This window comes from Hermetia illucens, chromosome 1, assembly GCF_905115235.1.
Source record: "Hermetia illucens chromosome 1, iHerIll2.2.curated.20191125, whole genome shotgun sequence".
NCBI lineage: Eukaryota > Metazoa > Arthropoda > Insecta > Diptera > Stratiomyidae > Hermetia > Hermetia illucens.
The window spans coordinates 42,787,173-42,804,564 of NC_051849.1; the positions used below are offsets into that span (position 1 = coordinate 42,787,173).

General features: G+C 41.5%; 1 protein-coding gene across 4 annotated transcripts in view; it reads left to right on the forward strand.

The window, feature by feature from the left end:
- The window catches only part of LOC119646766 (diuretic hormone receptor), a 159,791-nt gene that overhangs the window by 74,857 nt on the left and 67,542 nt on the right, over window positions 1-17,392 (forward strand). For all 4 annotated transcript variants that reach the window (XM_038047345.1, XM_038047346.1, XM_038047348.1 and 1 more), the window contains exon 2: window positions 11,450-11,693. In XM_038047345.1, the coding sequence (XP_037903273.1) occupies window positions 11,450-11,693 (244 nt within the window). The remainder of the gene's footprint in view (window positions 1-11,449; window positions 11,694-17,392) is intronic.

Genomic DNA, 17,392 nt, shown 5'->3' on the forward strand with positions numbered 1-17,392 from the left:
TAGTGAACCAAACTGGGTTTGGCAAGAACAAGTGACATAATACACGCTACACTGTCATTGTGAAATTCCCTGAAAAGAAGCAATCGTTTGAGATTGCTTTTCTGGGTGTAGAGAAGGCATTTTACAGTGCGTCAAAACTCATCCGGTATGCTTGGCGGTAACACCTAGTATCAGAGGAACCAGGAAGTAAAGTTGGAAGTGTGGCAGGTATACTGCTGCTTCATGTCTCCGTTAGTGGTCATCACACCTCGCGGAAAGGGAGAAGAAGATTTTTCTTTGGACCAGTGGCGCAGCACGCTTTGATGACTTCCGAAATAATGATATCCACGATCGATACGCAAGCACATGTGATTCGCACTCACGAGAACTCACTCGCCAAAATTGGTCTAAACATGGAAGTGGCGATGGCAAACGACCAAAAGTCAGTTCGAAACTGTGATGGCTTGATACGCTCGACGGCGATTTGAGAGCCTCGCGACTCCATCTAGGTCAGTAGTTTAACTAATAAAAATAGCGCAACCGATCAACATCGGCTGATTGCGTTTCTGTACGGGGCAAATGCCGAAAAAGAATATATGGAGAAGCAGCATGCGGTTCCTGTAGACATCCTGTCGAACGTAGACCGACGTCTCGATGATTAGAGGGAGTCTTACGCATTTCGACGGCAGCTAGCATGGTATGAATGTATCTCAAAATGGTAAAAGAGGCAAATATGTCGTTGGAAATACCACATCTATCCGAAAATTGGAAGACGAAAAAGAAGTCCCGGGGAATTAAACAACCTGATATAATTGTTGAGTGGACAACGGGGTTATCGTGCATATCTATCATACATCGATTTGTCCCCGACGATCCACTATGGAGCGTATTGTTCATTGCTTCAGCTTCACATCACATCGAACCAGTTTAGAGACCATCGCATAAAGGTGCTTAATAGCAATAAATGCTGTGGATTTCATGCAGGAGTCAACGGATCTTTGGAAGGCATCGCAAGCTATTTACTAAAAGTTTCGGTAGGTCGAATCCCTAAGCAAACAAAAAAGGGGGGAAACCATGGGTTCCACGGGGATACTGGAAGGATAAGAAAGTGGTTTTAATGAGCAGGAGCCCCTCATTACTGCATGACAGGAGCCAGCAGTAGGGTTTGAAATTTTCCACCTTCTAACCATGAAGAAAAAGCAGACATTGAATCGACTTTAATTACGTTTTGTTTTAGGGTGAGGTGGCTCTCAAAAGTCTTATAATTTTATTTCATTCACATGCAGGATGCTCAGTTGATGTCGACCAAATTCTCGCTCAAGTAAGAGAAATTGAACATTCTGGGATCCACGAGGACGTTGGAGAGGATCGGGCGCACATTCCGGAGGATGTTGTCATGAAGTCCGCTTCTGCCGGAGTGTTTTTTCTTCGTAGGAAAATAATTTCCAAATGTTAGGTCGCAAGCCTACGTACATATTTCTATCCTGTCTAGTCACCTTTTACAACTGCAGAAGATACTACTATCCTTTATGCTCAGCTTTACAATCGACAGAATATATTAAGCTTGAATCTTTAATTCAAAGCTCAGAGTATTTTATTATTAGCGCAGAATTAATTATACTACGAAAAAATTAACACTAACTACTGAACTGCATATCAATCGCTCATGTTACGCTATGTGTTCCCTTTTTACTCCTTTGAAGAGCATACTACATAATCTCTTCCTTTTAACTACTAGTTGTTTGCCCACTTTATTACTGATGCGAGTGGGCCTCGGGTTCATTATCACCTCGCTTAATACAATGGAAATAACAAGTCTTTAACATCAGGATAATCATAAATACTAGCACAAACACCGCGACCAGGCTTCGGACCTGTGGCTCAAAAATGAGAGACTGAATGCCTTGACCATCTTTCTATCGTATAAATATTTTTTGAGCGTTCAGGCGGCATTGACTGGTCCTACCAATTTTGCAACCAGACGTGGAACGAACTTTAGATTTTACAAAATGGGAGGATGTACATAAATATTTCCATCTTCCGATGATATATAAAAAGTGACAGTTTCGTGATTCATACCGTAACATAGTGCGATGTAATTTCTGATGATCATTTTATTATAGTATTAGTTATCTAGTCAAGAGAGAAAGAGAGAGAGAAACAAGCTCAATTCTTGCTGTACTCAGCATTTACTAGAGGATTCACACACTTCTTCACAAGCGCAAAAGCAAATCACTATCCAGCGTTTCAATCCACCGTTGCTTCGACCGGCCTTTTGGTGGCTTACTCGATATCGGATGCGGATATCCTCATTTCGGATGCGATCAAGGGATGTCACGCCACACAACGCAAAATCTTCGCCTCCATTACCGCAAGACGCCGTTCATTTTCTTTTATAGTTGGCCAAGACTCAGAACCATAGAGGACGACAGGGCAGATAGCTCAGACACTCCTTTCGAAATTTATCCGCAAATCAATTTCTCTTACAACTTTAGATGTGGGAACTGCTTCCATTTATGCATTCCATTATCATCATATAGTATTTTCTGCGTTTAACTCTTACTCCATCAACTTTTCCTCTGAAGACGCTCTCGTGTTTGTCTTGTGAAAAATCTACCGTTCGTTACAATATTGAATTTGATTGCAGGTTCTATGAAAAGTATTACATTTCTGAATATGGTGGAACATTTTAGCGGTATTGACGCTAATAAACAGCAATCTCCCATACAAAAGTTTTCTTTCTATCATCAGCTCATACTGTTTTCTTATTTGATTACTTCCCTCCAAAAGCAGCAACACAGATGAAATAATCTAAACTTGTATAATAGACTTTCCTCATTTTCCGTGTCCTGTCGAAAACTTTCTGATAGGCTGAGGAGTGGATAGGATTTCAAAGGATTAGCTTGGGAATCTACTTAAGCATGAGAAAGATACTTCTTAGAAGGAATGCTTCGACGACACCTTCAATTATTACTGCTCCAATTAAAAACTGTTATTCGTATAGAATCTTTGGAATTTCCCAAAATTCTTTAGTGTATGGAGATTCAATTTTATCGTCAACATCCCGGGTGATTTTCACTTCATACCAGTGCATCAATTGCCATCGAAATATTTTTCTTTCACATCCCCAGCCAGCTGCTGGGTAATGGAGAGGGTCGGAAATGTATTGGCTTCTATCTCCGTAAATTGATTTTCCTCAGTTTGGCTTGAACGAATTTCCGCTCTGTTTATTTTAAAAGAAAGTTTACCTCATTTTCCCAACCGACTCTGGACGTCGTCACTCACACCCACTGGGGATTGGTTTTATTGTCGCTTGGTGCTATGCTGGAAGCCAGGAGGAAATGTGAGCATGACATTGCTCAGCAGCAGGATGTTCGCTCCTCTTTAAAGCGAAGCACACTCAACTGGTCACAGAAACTTTAGGTCAATTATGGCAACCATCAAGGTGACGCTATCTGCGGCTTTTGCGTAATATAAGGATGGCTGATTCTTTCAAGCTGAAAACTATTTTGAATTACGCTAAAAATCCCTCAGTGTGAAAATCCCTAAGCAACAGCAAAAAACCAACCTTCACCATTTCTGTTGATCTTTTAAAGGTTAATCCTGATGATACCCGCCCGTCTTTGGCTTGAAAAGCCTACATTAGTGCGAAAATAGCTTTATGCTGGGCGGCCATAAGCGTTGCTCTTCGATTGTTGGTCCTTTACCAAACGATTCTACCGTAAATATGTGCACATATAGGCTAACGCGGCACATTTCCCTGCCAAAATGGAAAATGGTAAAAGCAAGCGAAATACCTTCTGGCATAATCGGATCCGCTACATTTCCATATCTACCCGTACGACGATTTCTGAGGGCATACATATGTATACGTTTGAAACAGGATTCGGGTCGCTTGCAGCAAGCCGTAAATAATTCGATTGAGGTATATATATCCAAAATTGTGGATGTCATTGGACACAGATTAATTGGGTATATGCTCACACATGACCGCTTTGAATAGCCGTATTTCCAATGTGTCTGGTGACCCCCAATTACGACGATAATGGGCCATTTAACATATCCTTTCATATGAGAAATTTCGATGCAACAATTTGGAGCCATGCATCCTAAATGGAGAAATGATGTCGTTAATTTGGTGACAAATTTTATGCGCTGTGTAAATCAATATTTACGATTCAATCGGAAAATGGAAATTTTCAAAATCTGAATAACCAGTAAAATGGGAATTTTCATTGCATCTTTTAACTTGCCTTCTACTATATAGAGGCATATGTAAATTGTGACGGTTGAATATGGTTTTAGCCCATCGGTTTTTTATCAGTTCCATGTCTCTCAGTTCATACTGCCCGGCCACATTTGGAGACATTTATGTCCTGCCGCAAAGTTTGCAATTCAAAAAATGATTTAGTTATTGACCAAGCTATTTCTATACATTTGGCCCAACAAAAATATTCCTGCTTATTTTGAAGATGCCCTTGAGGACTCAAGTTTGTTTTAAAGAGCTAAGTTATTTCACGACTTCAATTTGTTAAACTGCTCGCAAAATTTTCGTCATCGTTTATATAAGACACAATTGACCCAAGCAATAATGCCAGAAAAGAACACCGCCCACAGGACCTTTGTCGATTATAGGTCAAAATTTTGCTTGCAATCTGTGAAACTTTGTATAATATTTGCTCCTAGTCTTTGTTGAGTCGTTAGATTATGAACATCAACAGAGGAGATAGATAATAAGTTTTTGTAAAACTTTGATTTTTTGGATTGTCGGTGAAATATCAACCTGGCCTTAATAACCTTCGTGTAAACTCATTCTGTGGACCGTGACATCTAGCAGCAAAAGGCATCATCTCCGCCGGTCCTCGTAAGGAGCCGCGGTCAACCCTTTCCAAATACCTTGACTATGAAGGATATTGTGAGAAACCACTCCACACTAAGTACCTAGGCCTTCCTACCACGTTTATTGAGATTAACGCCCCGTCTATTCTGCACCTGTTGCGTCGCACAACTTCTCTCTATTTCCTCATAGCGCGACAGTGTTTTCTCGGCCAATGAGATGCCTTCGTGTTGCTCCTCATTTGCAACCCACCATGTTAATATTAGCACTACACCTAATTTTTGCCGAATAACAGACGCTCTGTTCTTGCTCACTCCAAGTGTCCAATCAAGCAGCCTGTTCAAATCAAGCTTCCACGTTGACGTCGAACCGAATCCTATGTCCCATGACGGCGGATTCCGCTTCTACTTATGTATATCTTCGACGACAGCAGCAACCAGTTGATCTCTGACGCCTCTCTTGTATGTCAAGCTGACGAATGATGGGACCACAGACCGTATAATAGTTTCCGTCAAGGTAACGTATCCCCACAACCAACCTTCTTTTTACACGCATGGGGTTTTCTTAATGAACCTTACCTGAGAAACATATCAAAAAAATTCCTTTTAGTAGGCCTACCTTGAATACCTACAAAAACAACCCGTTCATTAGCTTTAAACTCTTTTATTAAAATATGAGAAATCTGACAACTAAGCTGTGTTTCAATTTTCAATATTCCTGGTCCTACTAGCACCACCTCGTCTGCATTTCTAAAACCTGATGATCATAAGATTTAGAATTCTGAACTCCTCGAAAGCTACTCGATCTTTTGCTGTAAACCAGATCGCCGAGGATCAAGAATGGTGATGAGCAGAGGCGCTGATACTACTACTGAATACTTCCTTCCATGCCGAACCTCTCTCTTATGCTTATGGCTGTATTACCCTGCACATTTCTTCACCGATGGCAAAACCATTCTTTATTTCTTGTGTATATTTCTCCTGTCTTAGGCCCTCTCACTTGTATAGTACGTGGAGTTCTTCGATAGCTTTTTGGACATTCTAACGGTAGTTTTCCCCTCCTTCAGTGATCATGGTCAATTTAATCTTCCCGTACTCCCTTGGTTTACGGCTCCCAGCCATCCCCAGTAACTCCTTCCACTCTTCTCCTCCCTTATGTACCTTTATGAATACTTGTGTTGTTCTTCAGTCCACCCTTACAAGATATCACTTAAACCTTCTCTCTTAAACCTCTTGATATTGTTCTTTCCTACTTGCTTTTGATGTTTATCACTTAGCTCTTGAATTCGATGCACAAATCGCTCGTGTTAACTTCCATACTATGCGCATCCCTGCTAAGTTAAATTTTCGAAAGACCAATTTCGAAGATCTGAGTTTAGCCCTCGACTAGTAACTAAGGTCTCGTTCTCAGTTCTTTAACTCGTAAGTAACCCTTCGTCTAATGTATAATGATATCATCTCTTTCGACCTTGTTACGCCAACTTCCCCCCCCCCCCCCCCCCATGTCTTTTCCCTCTTACTTATTCTAGTTCATAGCCGGGATCCATAAGAAACTCCGTCGGAAATGCGCTGCAAGGAAAAGCCAGAAACAATATAGATCTTAATTACATTAAAGTTCTGCGAGCTCCAATGAGGTCACTGATATTATAGTCCAGGGGAGGCACTGTATTGGCATGCGGAAACTTCAAATCCTTTTGGTTTTACATCCACAATATCAATAGTCCCACCCAGCTTTCTTCCACTTTCAAGCGTCCTTGCTCTTCTGCAGGCTCGCCACAACTTTCCTCCCCTCCTTCTTCCACCCTCCTCAGACTGGGTGACCCCTACTCCGCATTATATGGACTATATCTCGTTGCCCCTTCCTTAGCCGAATGTCCTATTGGCAACATAACCTCTTTTTCGTAAAAAGGAAAAAGCTTTGGGAGTTGTAATTTTCCTAGTTTATGAAAATATGCTGCCATTACACACTCACTTACTCTACACACAAAAGTGATCATCTACATTCGGAAAGAATTATCCTCCTATTTTTCTCTTCTTCTCTTGTTTAAAAAACTCTGAGAAATGTGTTCACTTTAGCCTCCTTATAGCTAAAGGGCAATGTGGCTTTGTTAAAGGTTGGTCCACTGTAGGATGTGCAGGTCCCCCATACGGATTTTTTAGGGACCTTTGACCCTTTTAATTAAATGGCTCCCTTCCTCCCTCTCCAACCGTTCTTGCAGCGTATCATTTAATAGTTCCTTTTTCCCACCACCTCGTGTACCACGAGAGTCCAATCTGAGTCCACTACCATTCTATTCTTTACCAACGATTTTCCATCTCCCCTGACAATCTCTTGCTTACTGTACCCCGGTGATCTTAAGGTTTGTTTTATATAGCCTCTTCTGTAAACTATGGGTTCCAACTTAGAGGTTGTGATTTGTCGGTAGTAGTAGTAGTTTCCCAAGTGCCCACCATTGAACATTTCGCAAGTGTTGCTTCCACTTTTTCCTTTTTTATGGTCTTTCGTAAAATGTAGCCGTGTCTTTAGTAAGTACTGTCTGCTGGCCGCTGTACCCTCCTACCAAAGTTTCCTCAGTATATTGCTAACGCCTTGACTCATCCCCGAGTGTGTGATCGCGACCCTCTTATTTGGTTCTCTGTTCCTTTCCATGAATACGGGGAGCTCTTCTTTTTGTTTTTTTTTTTGGTGCCTTCGCTTTTATTCTTTGCTATATGAGATTTTTCAGGAATCCCTTTTTCGATAACGGGTCGCTTACTTATTACCTTTGTACTTTTCATCGGCATCGCAACCATCCTACGTATCGTGGCATTGCAACCTGCCATTTTTTGGTTGTGATCGTGGTTGGAGTTGGAGGGAATGACATACATATTATTTTTCTGAAGAGTTGAGTTGAGTTGAGTTGAGTTTAACATACATATACACTTCTGAAATTATTGCGTTCTGGGTTATGCTCCGCTTCCCTGACCAGTGCATGGTCGACGAATTGCGTCCTACTCGAGAAAAGAATATTTTTAATCGATGTTCTCATTCGGATTAATGAGGTCCGATCAGCAAGATAGTTTCGCACTGATGTTGAACTTGGGAAGTCGCAGCTCTACAATTTTGGGAGACGTGACGTGTGCAACACGTAAGCAAAGGTAACCAACCATCAGATGGTGATCTCTTTTCAAGCCAACGTCAGCGTCTCTCTTATTACACACATCCAGAAGATAATTTCTAAATCTACTGCTGGTCGCAAAGTGGTCAATCTGATTGCGCGTACAGTACCGAACCCATCATTTTCGTTACAGTCAGAAAGACCGTGTTTCCTCATCACATGTCTGAGCAAGGTGTTGTCAGATCCCATCTTGGGATCACCCATCACAATCAGAATGTCGTCTTTAGGAAGGCTGCGCTGAACTGTGCGTAATTATTCATATAATAGAATAGCATCCTTCTTCGCATTCCGTGGGGAATGCTTAGATTTCCCATGGTACTTCGTCGCTGTTCAGCTGATGGCGTTAGTGCTAACATTGTTGAATACTCCCTCTATATCCAAGAAGGCAGCTAGGGTATTCTCGTGGATAGCGGTGGAAAGTGCGTCTGAACAAACAGCTGCAAGGTTTCTCTAGACGATTCCTTCCAGGAGCGTTCCTACTTTTTAAGAAAGGATGGACTCCTATGTTCCTTGGATAGAATCTTACTGAGCCTTGCTGGATAGACGACTTGTACTTCTTCAGGCAGTTCTCGTATGGCTGCCAATATTTATGCCTGTAGTAAATGTTGAATATCTCCCAGGCCAGCTTCCTAAGACTGGAGAGATCTTCATTCTACCACGACGCCAATGTCTTCTTGCTGAGACAAAAGATTTTAAAGGCGGTATCAAATCGCTTTTCCAGACCAAACTTCGTCCAAATGATTCCCCTGGAGTCTCTCAAAAGGTTTGGAGACCTCGGCGGCGAGATCTAGACCGAAAAGTATCCAACTATGATCTGAGAAGAATCTCTGATCAAACGCTGTCCAGTTCTCCAACCTAAGAATCCCATTGTCGATTAGTAGGGTGATATAAAGGACCTCCTCCCAACCATCACAATTCTCTGACCTGGGAAAGTGGAAGATCGGTGTACTGCCCTGTTACGCATCGATAGATTTGCATTAATAATAAGAAAGAAGAATGATTCACCTCTTTCGTTGAATTTCTGAGGAACCTATCAACAGGTTGACCTTCTCTGTTGCTGTCGTCCTCGTCAAATGTTGTAGTTCTTCTAGTGGAGCTGATTCGTCATGAGCCATGTAAGCCGAAGAAATATACGCGTTCTCTGCCCCCGCTTGCTCCAGTTTGACCACGACTGCATCGCTGGGATTCAGGTTCGAACACAGAAAAGCGTGCTTTGCCATCTGTTTGTCTGCCAGGCATTTGCTGTTATATTCTTCATCAATCGTCTGGTATTTAACGAGGCCCTTTAACCCCGCTCGATAGTACGAGCCTCTTTATTCTTAGCAGAATATACATGGTCTTCTGGTACTAGATCTTGAGCAGGACTGCAGGACCTTCGCTTCTTACCGATTCCGGTCTTTGTTTTTGAGGGGCTCCCCGGCGTCGACGGATTCGGCAGGTACTCGCTATACCCAGTTTGACGGTAGTGAATTCCAAGCTGGAAACCAATAGTCCGTCTGTCGCCACGCTCCGGGAAGACCCTGCGGTTGGTTTCGGCATAGCGGTGCTAAAGCTGGCACTGATTGTAATGCTCTCGGCGGCTACTGTCTTTTGACTGGATGCCAGCAGCTCATCCATGTCCATGCCTTGGTCCCACGAGTATTCCGAGAAGAATACCCACCCTGACTAGCCCGTCCACCAGGTTAAGGATCTTATTCGAAACTAAAGGTGTCCAAAGTATTCCTAGTTTGGATACTAAAGACTAAGTTCCCCATTGGCCACGCAATCCTCGGCGTATGGTGTTCCACCTTAGCTTGGGGTTCTATTATATTCTCCAGTGCAGGAAGGACGATCCCCGGGCTATTACACGTTTTGAGTCCTTTTTAGGGGGTGTTTTAGAATAAGAATAAAATATATGTATATATGCAGTAGACATTTCGAAAGTGATTCTGGTAGTCCATGTCCTAATTATAAACTAAGAAGATGTGTGAATTACGGATCTAGTGTCATACAATATTGAACAGCGATATTATTTTTTGATTTTGGTTTTGTGTACTTTTCATTTCTAACATTTTTTAAGTACTGCATATTCAAGTGCTTCCAGATTCATGCATCCTTGAGCATATATTTCCGAACCTCAAATTCTGCTACAAACTCAAAAAAGTCTTCCCACTTAAACTTCCGGTGGCCAGGACTGTAGTATGATATGAAATGAAAAATCAAGTAATTTTGCTAAATGAATCCCCAAATCAACTTGGGTAACATCACTTTGAACTTGTTACATCCCATGCAGGATGAACATTTCCAAATAAAAATATCCGCAGAGCCTCCGCTGTTTTTCTTCCATATTTTGTTGAAATTTTCCCCAAGCTTTCTGTTGAGCACTTAAATCTAAAATGAACCAAGCATGATGGAACAACATGTTCGGAAAAGCCATTAGAAATTTATTAGGCTCGACGTCGTTCAGTAAATAACATTTTGCGTGTTAAAAGCTCGTCTCCACATGGACAATTAACAAGGAACATATCAAATAGGCGAAGAGGCGGTACTTTCCGCCTGTTTTCCAACAAACACGATGAATACTTTCCCATGTTTGTGGCAAAGTTTCGCAACTCTGTTGCTGAACACTCCAGAATTTTCCGGTGATGGATTTTGGATTTTCCTCAAAAAGTAAAAGTTTTTGTTTAGCAAGTCAAAAAGTATCAGATTTCCAAAACATAAATTAAATTATGAAGACTTATGGCCACGATAGATGATAAATATTTAAACAGGCGCATTACAAGTCAATACGGGTACTGTGGAATTTTGGATAATTGCTGTCGACGCGAAGGATATCTGATTTGTAACTGACGGAATCGAGGGAGTTTTTTCGCCGAAATCAAACAAGGCAGCTCGCCTTCGTCCTGTGGACTTATCAAACAATTCCGTTATTTCTGGAAACTTTTTTTATAGATCAATTTCAGGGAATTTAAAGAGAAGGCTCTACGCGGATGAGGGTGTACGTATCAAATTACATTGGCGTTCAAGGACTGTAGGTGGTTCCGAATTGTTTGGCCGCAAGGCTATAAAAAACAGCATAAATTGAAAGTGAAAAGATCTCGACCTTCTAACGAATACTAAACAGAAGTTCGCCACTCAAAAGGACATTATTAGGGCTTCATTGGAAACACAAACCTCATTAGTAATTAAATTTAATGTTCTGTATATATTGCCGGGTCTCAGAAGTAGGCAATGCTAAATGGAATGTAAATAGAATACGTTTTGATTGCAAATTGCTTGTTAGGAGATGAAAAAAGAAAATATCACCTGGGTAACACCTGATTCATTAAAATGTTTGAATACGATGACATGCCCAAGAAATCATCCTCCCCATTCGTCGTTACAATATTCACGTGATTGAATTATGAGCGGAAAATATGTTTACAATTTAAAAACGGAAAATTACTTTTCCATACTTAGTTTAAACAATTTCAGTAAAGAAAATTATTCTTTTTCAGACGAATACACTAACTCCCCTGGAAGATCACAACTTACTGACGCATCAGGATCTCTTGGCGGCCCTAAATCAAAGCATTGAGCTAAAATGTCTCCTAAAAAGCCAACTCGAGGAAGCCGACCCCACAGGCGAATACTGTCCGACGTCGTTCGATTCGATATTATGTTGGCCAAGGACACCGAGAGCAACCCTTGCCGTACTACCTTGCCTAGAGGAATTACAAGGAGTTCACTACGATAGTTCACGTAAGTATATACAAAATTTCTTTTTCCTCCGTTTGCACATGCCGGTAGTTCTTCGAACCTGAAGCTTGATGTATTGTTCAAGGACTCCCAAATCTAACCTTCTTGGAATCGACTAATTTCTCCAAAAGTTCTCATGCTAAAACAAGAAGGTTTGAGAATCCAGAAAATCTCAAAACCTACTCACTCGCTCATGGACATTCTTTGCTCTGGACAAACCTTTGAGTGCGTAGAATTTCCTCAAAAATATCCATTCCATAGAGTAGTTCTCTATTAGAGCGCATGGACATTATTCATGATTGTCGAATGGTTTCTGGTGCTCGCATTGAGCACCCCCTTTCTCTGGAAACTTACCCCCTTCTCGTGATTCAAAAATTTAACGAAAGATTTGAAAAGGAATGTCGTAGGAAATTCATTTCACGTTTTCCGCCAGCACGTTCTCGAATTTTGTGGGTTTTATTCTATTATCTTTGGCGTATGTCTGGGATCTCCGATGTCCTTAAAACTTAATTTTGTTTTGCCGGGATTAATTTTTAGTTGATTTTCGAATGGAATTTGAGGTACGTGTCCAGTTTCTCGTTATGTTGTAGGGCTAGATATCCACTTCTGTCCCAAATAAAAATAAACGAAGGGACTGAATCCAATTGACAGGCACTTTATGAGAATACGAGTTTGTTAGAAAATATTTTAACCTGAGAGAAAACCTTCAAAGATATGTCACTAACGAAGCAAACAGAATAACAGCGTCATTTCTGAGTGGATTCTGTGACAATGGTGTCATATTCTCACCTCTAGTATGAACGACACACCAACAAAATTTTATATTTGTAACCTTACACCAATTTATATCCCTGAAAATGGCCAAGTATGTTGAAATGCAAGGACCATGTACATCTTCAAACTTGTCACGTAGCTTAAAATGATTGCCGTAACATTTCAAGAAATAAGAGCTTTAAATCGGCGAATAGGGAGCTGAAACGCATTGGCATGTCAGTACAAACTATACCACCTCCTACAGCTAATAAGAGACAAACCTAGAGCCACGATACAATAAGTTCAATATACTCTTTTGAATAAATAATCCTCGCAGTTCTCGTCATTCTGAATAACTCAATATGCTATACCTTGGGGAAGACGACTCCGCATACCCATTCCCACACGCTCTCTTATAATTCGGTAATAAGATCCACACCGGGTCCTTTCAAGAAGAGCTCCAAGCTAGGGAGGTCTCCAAAGGGGATAACAACGGTCTTGAGTAATCGAGATTCGTCGCGGGACCCGGAAATAGATGCGGATAGTCCCTCTATAGAAATAATCATTTTTGGTGCAAAGCGTGAGAATAAAAGAGACGAAACCGGAGCAGTGTTTCCCCCTCTTACGGAGCGTATAAATGAACTATATGAGCCCATTAAGGAGAGGCAGAATATCCACCAAAACATTCGGGTTTTAGTAAGGGACATTAATCTGTCTTATTTAGGGCACCGAAAAAGAAAAACGCCCAAACACTAAATGGCAAAATCATGCGGAAAACTCGAGTGACCCCTTCTCGTGACAAAGCAAACAAGCGAAATAGGAACGGTACCAGTGCACCCTGGTAGGTAGTTTCTCCACAGTGCAGGAACAGCAAGAACATGAGAAGTCAGAAGCTGGAAGCTTGGCGCTTCAGGTATGAGAGGTTTCGTTGATTTTTTATGAAAGAATATTTGGGTATACGATGTTTCCATTTATACATAGCTCATAGTGTATATACGTTGAATATACCTGATACTGAGTTAAATGTGAAACTGGCATTCTATCCCTTTGGGAGTAGTAATTTGGCGCCCAGAAGACAAATTTGACCTACTATGCTATAGCTACTATTGCTTTTGTTTGCTCTCTCACCGGATAATGGACTTTGGTCAAATTAATAGCAATTTGATTTGAAAAGAGAGGCAAGTAAAGTTCTCAGTCGCACCGGTCATAGCACTCTCCCTATCTGCATTAATGGACAGAGCATCAAAAGCGATCAATTTGTATACCTGGGAAGCGTGGTTTCTGCGGACGGTGGCACCGAACTAGATGTTGCCCGACGCATTAACAACGCTGGATTCGCTTTCGCTGTCTCGTCTAAAATCTGGAAAACCAAAATCAATTTGAGATTGATCTGCATTAGAGTTCTTTCTGTGTTGTTATATGGGAGTGGCACATCGAAAGTGAACTCCACTGTTACCCAAAAGCCCCAATAATAATAATAATGCAGTAGAATCTACTCCCCCAAGATGGGCGACGAGTGGGTCGTCCCAAGGCAATATCTTATGGGCCTCTTCGAAAAGTGACAGCCTCTTGACTGGTACCAGATGAAAGGAAACTTTTGGTGGACGCATAGTACTCATGCGTAAACTACGGTCAAATGACCAACGTGTCCATCATCTTGTTTGAATCCAGGCTGCCGAACCACAGCCTTATTACGAAACCAGACAGTGGTGAACATGAGAATCCGAGATGATGATTGCCAGCAACCTGAAAGCTGACCGAGCTTATGACAAAACTGTTTTTTCCGACCACAATTTTATTACAATCTACCTTGGCAATAATTGATACGACAATCTCACTTTTAGGAAGCTCTGCATTAATTTGTTCATAAGGAAATGTCATAGCAGGACTTTACCAGCACCTTCCTCCTCTTTCGATTAATTTTAGGAAATATCGAATATCGACATATTTATTCAATGAGGCTCCTCTTCCTCCCACATATCCTCTCCAGGGGATGGCCAAATCAAAAAAAAATTCAAATATCGCCATGATGATATGAACAAGTTGGAAACCAGAAGCTCAGAGTTTCAGGTTTTGTGTATATGGAAGAATATTCGAATGCATAGCTGATTCACGTATTCATAATGTATATGCATTTAATATGTCAGGGACACAAGGTACTTAAAGACCAAGAAAGTGGCCCATTCAAGAAAAGCTCCTTACTACAGCATTAAACGCTAAGCGCGAAGGAGTGTTTAAAAGGAGTAATCCGGCCAAGGCTCATAGAGAACAGAGCCCTGACACCGAGGAACTAGCTTACATGCAGCTTGGATAAAAAGTAATTGAGTTGTCCGACTTTATCAAGGACAAACACACGTGCACAAAGTTGTCAAAAACGTGGAAAAGCCATTAAGGCCCTCTATAATAGTGGGAGGTAAAGTGAAAACTAAGGAAAGCAAAAAGGCTGGATGGACCAAGGTCGTTAACAAGAAGGTCAAGAAAAAGGCAAAGGCAAGAATTCGCCCAAAGGCAATTGTTATCTCTAGCAATTGCAATCTGTCTTACGCGGAAATACTGAAAAATGTCAAAGCTAAAAGATCTAGGCGGGAATGTCAGAAAATCTGCAAGACCCAGTAAGGCTGACATTTGTTTGTTGAAAGAATCCAGCTTGGACAAAAATAACGGCTTTCGTAGTCAAGTTAAGAATGTCACAATACGGACCCAAAAACATAAAATCTATACACAGTACAAGGATCTAGACGAGGAGACATCCAGAAGAGGGATCTCCACTGCATTGAAAGAACAATTTTGCTTGGATGCGGATGTAAATATGTGGAAGAGCGCCTATAGAGTTGTGATGGGACGACTCAGAAGCCGGCCATCTCCACAGTTCATGTGCCCTACTCTCCCCCACAAGAGAGGGGCACTGACACATTTTAGAGATCTGTGAATGTGACGGGAATTTCAGTAACGCCATCTATAATATTTTGCTCCCGCTTGCCGAGAGCCAAGATAAAACCACATCAACCATTGATGTTATCAGCTTGGTGACTGGCTCAGCCGGAGATGCAATTCACGGAAAGTATAGTATCAGCAAATATTCCGTGCTGGTAACCCTGGACGTGAGAAATGCATTCAATTCGGCCAGTTGGAATCTAATACAGGAATTTTTGGCGAATATTGGTATTCGCACCTATCTCGCTGCTATTGTCGATAGCAACTTGCAATAACGGAGGCTCTGATATAACGCTGATGTTGAACCCAAGGAGTACGTTATGTATAAACTACTCCAAGCAATCAGCGCAGTTAAGGCTTGGTTAGGGAGCGCTGGAAAGGCACTTGTAGAGGAACGAACGGAATTAAGCGCCGTAAAAGAAACATTATTCGCATTAGAATTGGCAATGATATGGAAAGTCGCCGCCAAAAGAGTCAAACTTTTTGGTATATAGTAGAAGAAAAGTACTATTCTGAAGATCCCATGCAGCTCTCAACCATAAAGAATATTTATTTCCCAAAACGGTAGTTGGAATAGTACTACGTAGTATTCCTAGGGTTTAAAGATTTAGTGGAAGATAATAATAAGAATCTTTCACGGCTTTTGCAGAATAAATTTTTGGAAGCAGCTTTCAATAGTTTCACTGAGGTATCAAACACTTTCTAGTGCTATCTAGAAACAATCAGTTTCGCAAGATTTGTTGAACTTACTACTAGCACCATAGGGTTCCCAGCAGAAAGAACTCTTCTCAGGTAGCATCTAGGGTGATCCCCAACACTGTAGCCAAACTAACTGGTTTTGTGGTTATAGGAGCAGCTGACGCTATACCCGGTCAAGGTCTACGTATCCGAATAATTGCCAGCCCTTCGAAATCAGAACCAACCGAAGACCACAACTCTCCTACCGCCAACGATCGGCCCTCGTCTAATATCAGTCATCATATTAACCCAATATCAGGCCCGACATCCCCCACTCTGGCAAAATTCGCAGGTAAGTGAAATGAAGGGCTGGCAACATAGAAGAGGCTGGAATGTACCAAGGGCTAAGATGACCCCTTGGTGACACGTCCGGATCCCGAGGTTCTCCAGGAAATAGATTTGGCAATCAGAGCTGTGTTAAAATAAAAATAAAGAACACTGCAAAAATATATTGTTCTTTTAATTGATTTACAAACAGCGACAACATACTGAGTAAACCCACAGGAGACTGGGGACTACCCAAACATACTGAGTAAACCTAGAGGATACTGGGGGCTACCCATGCAAACACATAAGCTAGAGAAACTAGCAAAAAATAAATGTACTCTTGCACTTTGGGAAAGAGATTCCAAGGTGCATGGTTGTAGTACACATATAAAATGCTGGCGCAGTCAGCAGGATCGGCTTTCCACATAACAGTAATCATACCTTCCTAGCGGCCATTAAGTCCTTGGTGTTGATAAATACAAAACTGAATTTCTACTAGCACGTAGAATTTGCTTGCGAAAAGGCATTCATCAGGAGTATAGCTCTAGCAACAATGATGTCAAATGTAGAAGGATTTAGGGGATAAAAATTCCACACCCACACCCTCCAGGCTTGTATTTTTTTGTTAGATTTTCTCATTATTATGTCGATGGCATCATGGAGTAGTTTGATTTGCCAATTCCAACTCGGGAGAGAGGATAACAAATGCATGCAGAAGAAAAAGGGAGGTATCTCCTTCCTCTACCCGTTATAAACACGTAGCAGTCGCAACCCCTAAACATTTACGGCGATTTACAGAAGTGATATTTGCATGCAATTAATAATTGCGCAATTATTACCGCGAATTTCAAGGGCATGGGGGTGGAGAAGGGGAAAGACTGAGGATCCCTCCAGTCCCCCTTGGCAAATCGTGACGATATTTGCCTTATTAATAAGCTCATCACAGACATGAAAATTGTCCGTATTTGACGCGCCATAACTTTGTAAGACGAGGTGCGACCGAACCAATT